This window comes from Pristis pectinata, chromosome 9 (genome assembly GCF_009764475.1).
Source record: "Pristis pectinata isolate sPriPec2 chromosome 9, sPriPec2.1.pri, whole genome shotgun sequence".
Classification (NCBI taxonomy): Eukaryota; Metazoa; Chordata; class Chondrichthyes; order Rhinopristiformes; family Pristidae; genus Pristis; species Pristis pectinata.
In genome coordinates this window covers 74,204,796-74,215,336 of record NC_067413.1, presented here as the reverse complement: position 1 = coordinate 74,215,336, position 10,541 = coordinate 74,204,796, and the positions used below count along the sequence as shown (strand labels likewise).

The window sequence follows — 10,541 nt, the reverse complement described above, 5'->3', positions numbered from 1 at the left end:
TTTCATTGGTGCTTTCCTCCAAGCTGCTGCATCACTCTGTTCTGAGGTCTTGTACACATCCACATAGGTTTCCAATATACCAAGTAGAGACCTGGGAGATTTTTCAAATCTCTGCAGATGGGGAGGTGCAGATTAAAATTCATGCAGATAACCTCTTGAATGTAGCTTCTTCATGCTAAGTGTCTGGGGGAGCAATAGTGGGCAGCACTGAATTGGTGAGGTTGTTGGGGTTTAATTACAGGATTTAACTGGAGGTGCACGCATTTGGTATGAATGTTTGGAGCCCAGAACTTGGAGCATGGTTGAGAAGACCAGTTTCCATTAGCAGAGGTGAAGAGCATTCCACTTTGTTCTGGCTTGTTCTTGTGGCTGTTCAGCAGGCTCGAGGCCCAATAATGTGGGCCTTTGATGTAAAGCAGTAGCAGGCCTTAACCCTTCAACAATTAAGGTCCATGACATTCTTAAATCAAGTAAAGCGGCATAAATGATGTTGGTCATGCATTGTACATTGATTAACATTGCTGCACAAGTCTGGGAGACATTGTGAGTATGCATCGTGTACAGAGGGAACGGCATATGAATTCATGGGAGCATGTTATGCATCACAAAGTACCCAGTTTAGTGATCGGGTTTCCAATGAAATTCATTCTTTTTTTTTAACCAAATAGCACAAAAAAAGTCTCTTTGTCATGCCACAGAATTTCTTGGCCATGCTGTTACCTCTGGCCATAATTTCAAGCTGGAGACTGTCCCCCATCAGAGGGCAGCAGTCTTTGTTGTATTCTTTTCATGAGAAGAATGGTTTGCATTTTTGAGGAGGTTTTATCATATGTCACTAGGGGGTGCACTTTTCACAGTTATCATAAAATACATGTAAAAATATTGGACAAGATGCCATTAGGTTTAATGTGGGTATTACAATTTGCTTTCAATTTTGTTTTTCTGTTTTGACAATTTAATAGCTGAATTTTATATTTCCTCCTGATGTCTGGCCTGGAAGAACAAGCAGGTTATAACTGGGGTAAAGATTTGACATTGGAACTTGACAAGTTATTGTTTTGATCTGATGATTTAATGTCTGTCTAATTGTGTTTTTTGCCAAAAGCAGCATCAAATACTCAATTTTACAATACTAAGTTATTACATAAAAATTTTCCTAACTTTTGTTGCCATGGAAAAGGTCTTCTATATTGTATTTTGCGAGTATCATCAAATCTGTGTGTGATTTGTTGGATCTAAGAGTTGCATTCTACTTGCAAAGTGTGAGATTACAGAATGAAAACATTGGTGTAGAGGTGGTGATCCTTTGTCTTTTACTTCCACTGCTGTATTTTGCTGTAAAATCCTAAAATTCAGAGGATGAAGTTATCCTGTCATCATTGGAGGTTATCTATATTTATCCCAGTTCTTTGCTGTTTGCAATTTCATATTCTTTATTACTGAAAATGAATGTCTAGAACATAGAACAGTATAGTGCAGGAACAGGCCCTTCAGTCCACCATGTCTGCACTGACCATGATGCCAATCTAAACTAATCCCAACTGCCCGGGCATGGTCTGTATCCCTCTATTCCCTGCTGGTTCATGTGCCTGTCTAAATGTCTCTTTAAAAATTGCTGTTGTTACGTACCAGCAACAAAAGAAACACACCAAGTCACATATAAGTGTTAAAACTATTTTATTAATAACTACTTATGATAATAAGAAAAATAAAAGTAAAAATGTTAGAATGTTAGAAGTAAAAATGTTAGATCTTAATAATTAACCCCAGAAACTAAACTCTGTGTGGCAAATTCCCAAACTCCAAGTCCAAAGTTCAGTAAGCCATAAGGTGAAACGTGAGCAAAGGCTTTTACAAAATCACTGTTGACTGAAGACAAGATGTAGAGAGAAAATAGAGAGTAATTACGAAATCCAAATGTTCCACGATGGAACCCATATGACACCTCAGTGTCTACTCAGCAGTGACTACTCCACTGCTTTGTTCCGAAGTATCTGCCACCCCGAAAAGCATTCGAATCATGGCTGTCCACACAAATACCTGTCTCCCACTACAGGTTAACGACAAAGTGGACTCTACTGGATTATTCCAAAAATCCATACGTGGATTGTAGTGACAGACACAGTTCTTGTTTTTCATCCATTGATACAGACACTAGCAGGAAGCTCTCTCTCTCTCTCTCTCTCTCTCTCTCTCTCTCTCTCTCTCTCTCTCTATATCTCTATCTCTATCTCTATCTCTATCTCTCTCTACCTCTCTCTCTCTCTACCTCTCTCTCTCTCTCTCTACCTCTCTCTCTCTCTCTCTACCTCTCTCTCTCTCTCTCTACCTCTCTCTCTCTCTCTCTACCTCTCTCTCTCTCTCTCTACCTCTCTCTCTCTCTCTCTACCTCTCTCTCTCTCTCTCTACCTCTCTCTCTCTCTCTCTACCTCTCTCTCTCTCTCTACCTCTCTCTCTCTCTCTACCTCTCTCTCTCTCTCTACCTCTCTCTCTCTCTCTACCTCTCTCTCTCTCTCTACCTCTCTCTCTCTCTCTACCTCTCTCTCTCTCTCTCTCTACCTCTCTCTCTCTCTACCTCTCTCTCTCTCTACCTCTCTCTCTCTCTCTCTACCTCTCTCTCTCTCTCTCTACCTCTCTCTCTCTCTCTCTACCTCTCTCTCTCTCTCTCTACCTCTCTCTCTCTCTCTCTCTCTACCTCTACCTCTCTCTCTACCTCTCTCTCTCTCTCTCTACCTCTCTCTCTCTCTCTCTACCTCTCTCTCTCTCTCTCTACCTCTCTCTCTCTCTCTCTACCTCTCTCTCTCTCTCTCTACCTCTCTCTCTCTCTCTCTACCTCTCTCTCTCTCTCTCTACCTCTCTCTCTCTCTCTCTACCTCTCTCTCTCTCTCTACCTCTCTCTCTCTCTCTACCTCTCTCTCTCTCTACCTCTCTCTCTCTCTACCTCTCTCTCTCTCTACCTCTCTCTCTCTCTACCTCTCTCTCTCTCTACCTCTCTCTCTACCTCTCTCTCTCTCTACCTCTCTCTCTCTCTACCTCTCTCTCTCTATCTCCCCCTCTGTTTCAAACAAAAACCTGTGTTTCCTTTTTAAACCCCCCTCTCACATTTAAACTTTTTGCCCTTCCCGCCATGGGAAAAGACTCTATCTACCCTCCCTATGCCTTTCATAATTTTATACACTTTTATCAGTCTCTTCTTCAGCCTCTGACTCTCCAGGGAAAACAACCCAAGTATGTCCAACCTCTTCTCATAGCTAATATACTCCAATCAAGGCAATGTCCTGGTAAACCTCTTCAGCACCCTCTCCAAAGACTCTACACTTTTCTTGCAATGTAATACTTCAAATGTGTTTTATACAGCTGCAACTTGACTTCTATACTCAATGACCCAATTGTTGAAGGCAAGCATACTGAATGCCTTCTTTAAAACCCCATTCATTTGACTGTTCAAAAGGTGTTAACACTTAGAGGAATTATTTTTAAAAATTTGGTTGCAAACAAATTGCACAGCATAGCAATTGTTGGAGGAAGTTGTGGTATGTCCTGGTTTGTTAGGTCTTAATCGTCATCTCTTCAAGTTTAACTTTTCTGCTGAAATAGCTGTGGTTAAGTTTAGCAGTGGCTTTTTTTCCCTCTGGATGGGATTGGTAGGAAGGCAGCATCAACCAATCAGCCTTCACTGCAAGAATATTCGATCCTGGCAGGAATGGGTTCAGTGCGATTTCTGTTTTTAACTTTGACTGATGCAACTGCCCCATCAGTACTGTAGTAATATTTCCCTTAAATTGTGCTGAAAATGCCACATATTCACACCCAAAGTAAATTGTAATTGCAACAACGGGTTTATGGAATTTGAGTTGGAGGTGCCGGGTGAGCAGGGTCAAGGCCTTTCTCAAGTAGATATCCCGGATCCAGTCTCAAAGACTCCCATGTAAATCTCCATGCTCGCAGCAAGCACTTGCTGTGCTCTAGTCTGCTTTTCCCAGGATTGGATAGTCCAGTGCCACAAAGCCAGGTCCACCTGAATGGCTGAGGCCCTGGTCAGTGCACAGTCTTTCGACTACAGATAGCAATCTCAATTCATGGAAAGGCTTTGGCAACCAGATGTGCCAAGCTCCCAGGCTGAACTGAATGTCGAAGCTTAAACATTTGTGAATGCCTTTGATTCATTTTTAATATTTTGACTGTCATGTTATTAAAGATTAAAAAATAAAGTGAAATTATCTAGACACAAAAAAACACATAACTTAAGAATTTACTTTTTTACAATTCCAAAAATTGCAAGTTACTCTTTCTCTTCCCCCCACCCCCAACCTTTCCCCCCACCACCACAGCTGTTCAGTTCCATTGAAATGAATGCAGTTATTGAATTGGCACCAGATCTAACCTGATGTAGGTTCAGCAGGCAGAATTCCACAGCATAATCACTGGCAAATGGCAGGATGTTGCTATCCTGCCACTGGATTCCATGAAGAATCCACCAGAGAGCAGTTGCAACAGCAATGGTGAACACCTCTCAGGATGTTTTAGGATTTCTGCACGCTTGCCTGTTTGGGCAGGACTCCCAAACATTTGGTTGTGTTGGGAAATGCTGGTATTTCTCAGTGAAATTCAGACCATTATTTCTTCTTCACAAATCATTTGTGGTTAAGCACATTACTTGGTGAAATTGTTTCAGCTAACTTTGTTCTGGGTTGAAATGTTGTAATGCATGGGTGGCAGAGCAAATTCTGGTTGTTCCATGTTGCTAACAGGGGAGAATGAAATTTGCATGCAAGTCAAATTTATTAGCAGGCTCTCACGTAATAGAGAGGAAAAATATAGAAGGCTTCAGTAGAGTATTAAAAGGCATCTTATCTCATTGGCAACCTTTACCTACATTGATTAGATACAGAAAATAAGGCACTGTATATTAGAATGAATGGAAATGGACTTAAAGGTGTAGACTGTAGACAAATAGGAAAGCAAGTGCTGGGTTTATTTAACAGCTGAATTCGTAACATGGTGAAACTTTGTTGTGGAATAATAGCTACTTTTAAAAGAATGGTTGCACATCCGAGCCTTTTGTTCTTTGTTCCACTCTAAGTATCTGTTAGATACCACTTTAAAGTTACTTTTGAAATCAGCTTCTGCTACCTTTTTTTAAAGGCAGAGTTCAGATCCCCAAATCCCTCAGTGAAAAATGGTTTCTCCAGCTACCCTGTTGCCAATGGTGATTTTGAGACTATGGCCTTTAACTATTGTCCCACTCAATAAGAAGTGTTTTTTTTCCCCTCTCTCTACCTCAACCCATCATCTTGAAAACTCTATATTAACTCATCCCTTCATTTTCCCTGCTCAAAGCAAAACTCTGTAGTTTTCCAGTCACTCATAACTGCCACTAATGCTTGATAACTGCACAATAATATAAGACTTGTACTCATCCTGGTGCCTTTGCTTCTGAAATGCTTTTCTTTGTCCTACATTACAGAACCATCCCTTGCAAAACAAAGAGAAACAAAGGACTGCAGATGCTGGAATCTAAATGAAAAACACAATGATGCTGGAGGAACTCAGCAGGCCAGGCAGCATCTGTGGAGAAAAGCAGGCGGTCAATGTTTCGGAAAGGGGGAAGCTCAATATATAGGGAGGAAAAGCAGGGCTTTTAGTATGGGATTTCCCTTTTCCTATCTTCAGTCCCGAAGAAGGGTCCTGACCTGAAACCTTGACTGCCTGCTTTTCTCCACAGATGCTGCCTGGCCTGCTGAGTTCCTCCAGCATAATGGTATTTTTCACCTTGCAAAAGAAAAGTAGCTGTGCTTCTTTGAAACAGATGGGATTAGTCCAGATCTGGCACTTTGCTTTCTGTGGGCCTGTGGAAAATATTTCTCGACACTAAACTGGAGTAGCCATATCCACGATGTGCCTACAAAAGCAGGTCAGAGGCAAGGAATCCTGCAGTGAGTAACTAATTCCCAACTCCTGAAAGATGATCAACCATCTACAAGGCTCAAGTCAGGAGTGTGATGGAAGGCTCCCCACTTGCCTGGATGAGTGCAGCTTCAAGAAGCTTAATATCGTACAGGACATAGCAGCCTGCTTCGTAGGCACCCCATCCACAATCACTCAGTCACTCCACACTCTGCCACCGAGGCATAGTAGCAGCAGTTTGTACTAGCTACAGGATGCACTGCAGCAACTCACCAAGACTTCTTACACAGTACCTTCCAAACCCATGACCTCTACAAGGTAGAAAGACAAGGGTGGCAAAAACCTGGGAACATCACCAACTGCAAGTTGCTCTCGAAACAATATGCCAGCCTGAGATGGAAATATGGTGCTACTCCTTCACCGTCACTGGGTCAAAGTCATGAAACCCCCCCCCCCCTTCCTAACAGCATTGTGGATATACCCATACTTCAAGGTCTGCAGCAGTTCAAGAAGGCAACTTGCATGCTGGCTCAACCTGTGAAGCCCACGTTCCTTGAATGAATTAAAGAAAAACTTGACCCACCACACCCAGAGTAGGTACAGTTAATGTTGGTGCTTGGGGCCAATCACCCAGATTTCTTTTCTGTAACATTTAAAACATTGCATACTGTGATGTGGAGTGCTTCTTGTAACCATCTGATATTAGATCAGTTACAAGCTATTTGTGGCCTCAAAAGTCTGGTGAAACAGTTGACAGACCTAAGAGGGAAGAGCTAAGTAATGCAACTGCAAATGGTGTGACATGTGGTGTCGCAGTCTTTCTTTAGATTCTCTGCAAAACAAAGCCTGACCACTTCAGACTACAGCTGCAAGAACATGACTAGTACTTATGGGGGGGGGGGGGCATGCAACGTGACACGACATAACATCTCTCAAAACCCACCAGTCCATTCATTGCGCAGAATTTTAAGTTGGAGGAATTCCTGCTCGCACTGAGATACACCAGCAGTAAAACTAACAATTGGCACAAGAGAGCCCAGGCGTAGGATGGGAGTGGGGGAGCAGGACCAGAAAGGAGGGAACCCAAAGTGTACGTCAGGCATTAAGGAGTCTGAAATAGTGTGGGGCCTGTGAACATTACTCATTCTTCTTGTCTTTATTTTCTGTAAACCTCCTTGTGCCTAGCAAGCCTTGCATGATGCCAGATTTCATTATGACCATGGCATGCCAAAGTGGTGGGAAACGTTAGGTAGGTAAGAACCTTACTGAAGGACCAACTTGGTGTTAAGTTCTTTCAGTCATCTACTTTCTGCAAAATACTTACAGGCTCAGGGACCCTACTTTGGAGATCGGATTTTCTCTTTGAGAATAAGGCTTTCTCACTAAAATTTTACTTAGCTCAAAAATCAAGAAGTTTATAAGTCTGTTAACAATCATTTCGAAACATAGAAAAATGGAGCAGAAGGCCCTTTATGCTTGTTCCACCCACTCTATAACGGCATGGTTGATCCGCTATCTTACTATCATATTCTCATTTTCTTTCTATGCTCCTGATTTTGTTTGTTTGCATTTAGAAATGTATCCATATCTCCGAAAAGTATTCTGTGGCTTTGTCTCTACAACACTCTAGGGTACCAAATTTCACACATTCACAATCCACTATGTGAAGAATTTTTTTCTTTGTCTTGTCTGAGACTGTGACCATACTTCTAAAAACACCCCAGTCAGGTGAAACATCCAGTCTGCCTACTCCTGTAAGGGTGTTGTAAATTTCAGTTAGATCCCTCGCGTTCAAAGCTCTTGTGATTACAAACCTAGTTGACTTAATTTATTTCCAAAGCTAGGTTATGGATTTATAATTCTTTAAACCTGTGTTTTCTGCAGCTGGAATTTAAAAAGATATTTGTAAATGAATAAAAAAGGACTAGTTTTGAATGATAGTGATGTGACTTTGCTTACTAATGCATAATGTCAATCTTGCACACAACATACTTTGCAGGCTACTTTAGCACATTGGTCACTTATGCCTGAGGCTTGAACATTGTAATAAGTGGTTATTGATTGATTCTGCAAGCAGGTGCATGTTCTCAATAGGCAGACTAATTTAAGTTCCGTCTCATTCAGCAAGACACCTCGTTGAGATTCACTTCTGGAACAAACAATTAAAAATATTATATTTAGGCATCATTATTCATCCTCTATGGGCAAGTGGAAACTTGTCCTACTTTGTTTATAAGACTTTCCAAATATATAACATTTTTGTGATAACAAAAGTTCTATTTTGTCAGGAAATTATATTTAAAATACTTGGGCAGATGCCTTTATTCTAGTCATTGTCCATGTTACATATTTATAATTTACTGTTTTTTGCACAAACAGTTTAGGACAAACGGGGAAAAAAAAACAAAGCAACTATTGCACATTTACAATACAAGATACATGAGTTAACAATTTCATTAAAAGTCTTTTACTATACAAGATACATGTAAATGGTATTTCATTTCACCTGGAGAGGAAGAGGGAACATTTTCTCTTTCTTTATATAAAAGCAGTAGCACCTTGCACTAAATTTTCCTCTGGAAATTCACTGAATTGAAAAATATACAACATTTGTTTCACAATTCATCTAATTTCACAGATATCTTTATTATGGAATATTGAACAAACTATTGGAGTGATTTTTCACTAACATTTTACAATATACTGTAAAGGATCTGAATAGATTTGTTTCTGAAATGTAGAGCTAGATTTTAAATTCCAAGAAATTATTTTTTGGAAGTTTATATATTCTGACGTTGACGAGAATGGTTAGTAGCAGAGGCAGATGGATCTAGTGAATAATACAAAATTTTAAAAAATGTGATGCATTGGCATTTAATCCTTTGTACTATAGTCAGTGTGATTTCTTTTTCCCCAAAAGTGTGTCAGGGTGTGGATTTGTTGCTATCATTGTACAAGTGTACTTTGTTCATCACACAATTAAAAACTTACATGTAGTAACCTTTCTTAAACTATTCCTTTCAATGGGTTGCATGTGGAAAAATTAGCATTTTCCTTCCAGTAAAAGCAATGATATCTCTTGACTTGTTTAAAAACAAGATCTTTTTAAACAAAGGCATGACTCAGTGCATTAATAGTTGATCACATGAAAAAATCCTCATATTTCCCTCACACTTCCTGCATGCTTATTTAGTCAATATTTGTCAGAAATTGAGACACTGATTTGAGGGTTAAATGAAAGGCTTTGATGAATATTACAGAACAGTTTGTGTAATTAAAAACAGTTTTTGATTTATTTGGATAACCAAATTATAAATGAATAGAATTACAGAAAATAACTCCTGAAGTATACCTGAATCTTCTGGGATAGTCAAAATGAATTTGAATCAAACAGCATTGTCCCTGCTTTTAATTGATTAATTCTAGATATGGTGTTAATATGATTACTATAAAACTTTACTCTATCATACCAATTTTTATTATAATATATTAATTTCCTAAATTGGAAAGGCACCCCAATTCTACACATTTATGAGCAATTTGTGTCCCAACCGAAGTTGTTGGTATAAGCTGTAGCAACTATTGTGAATGATGTACTAGCAAGCTTCCAGTGGCAGTTAAAAGTAGTCATGTGCCACATTTGGCTACAGTGCATCACTCACCTAATTAAGTCCAATTATGAGGCATAACTGCAGGGCTTCACTGTATCTGTGAAGTACCAAGAGGGCATCATAAGAGGGCAGTGTAGTGATTAGGATCACAGATCAATGATCATTCCCCTGGAGTTCACCATACACCCTATCAAACATCCAGACATCTTGCACTAGAAAATTATTTGCTACTGACATTATTCTAATAAATGAACTACAGAACACGTTGATGCAACTTCTGCTTCCATCCAGTGTTCTACCAAGCAATCAGCCTTCATACCACCGCAGAGCGTCATTGCACAGAAGGGACTGTGCAAGTGGGTGAAGTCTTGTTTCCTTGGTGCTGCCAAATGATCTAGTTGTTTATGGAGGAAAGAAAAGCTATATACATAGTGCTATTTTCAACTTCAGGATATTCCTAAACGTTAAATGAATTACTTTTTAAAGATAGTCACTGTCGCAGTAATTGCAGGAGTGAATTGTGCAGGAATGAACTTGTGCACAGCAAGTGCCCATCAAAGCAATTTGTTAATAACCAGGCTGTTGGATTTAGAGACGAGGGACAGAGGATAACTTTTCTGCTGTTCTCCAAAATAATGCCAGTGATCCTTTAAATTACCACAAGTGGCTTCCTCACATGGAATTGTGATATAGAGATTTGATGGCCATCAAATTAGAAGACTGCCTTCCACAGGTTAAGGTTGTACTAATCATTGAACCTGTTGACTTGATTTTGCATTTCAATTTCTTCTATGGTTGTTGCTGGTACTGCCCCTCTGTGGCTGTGTAAAAGTCTTCAAGCAGTCCTTTCAGGTATTCAAATGTTGGGCGATCTTCAGCACTGCTTTTCCAACAATCCTTCATGACATCATAAAGCTCTTGCGGACATTCTTCAGGACGCGGCATACGATAACCACGCCCAATAGCATTTACAACTTCTGTGTTGGACATGCCTAGGAGAGAGAAAAATAATTTTTCTTAGAC

The 10,541-nt window shown here is 40.0% G+C and overlaps 1 protein-coding gene across 3 annotated transcripts in view; it reads right to left on the bottom strand.

The window, feature by feature from the left end:
- Positions 1–8,222: 8,222 nt before the first annotated feature.
- Positions 8,223–10,541, bottom strand: part of lyn (LYN proto-oncogene, Src family tyrosine kinase) — a 101,086-nt gene continuing 98,767 nt past the window's right edge. For all 3 annotated transcript variants that reach the window (XM_052023974.1, XM_052023973.1, XM_052023975.1), the window contains one exon: positions 8,223–10,510. In XM_052023974.1, the coding sequence (XP_051879934.1) occupies positions 10,308–10,510 (203 nt within the window). In that variant the 3' untranslated portion in view covers positions 8,223–10,307. The remainder of the gene's footprint in view (positions 10,511–10,541) is intronic.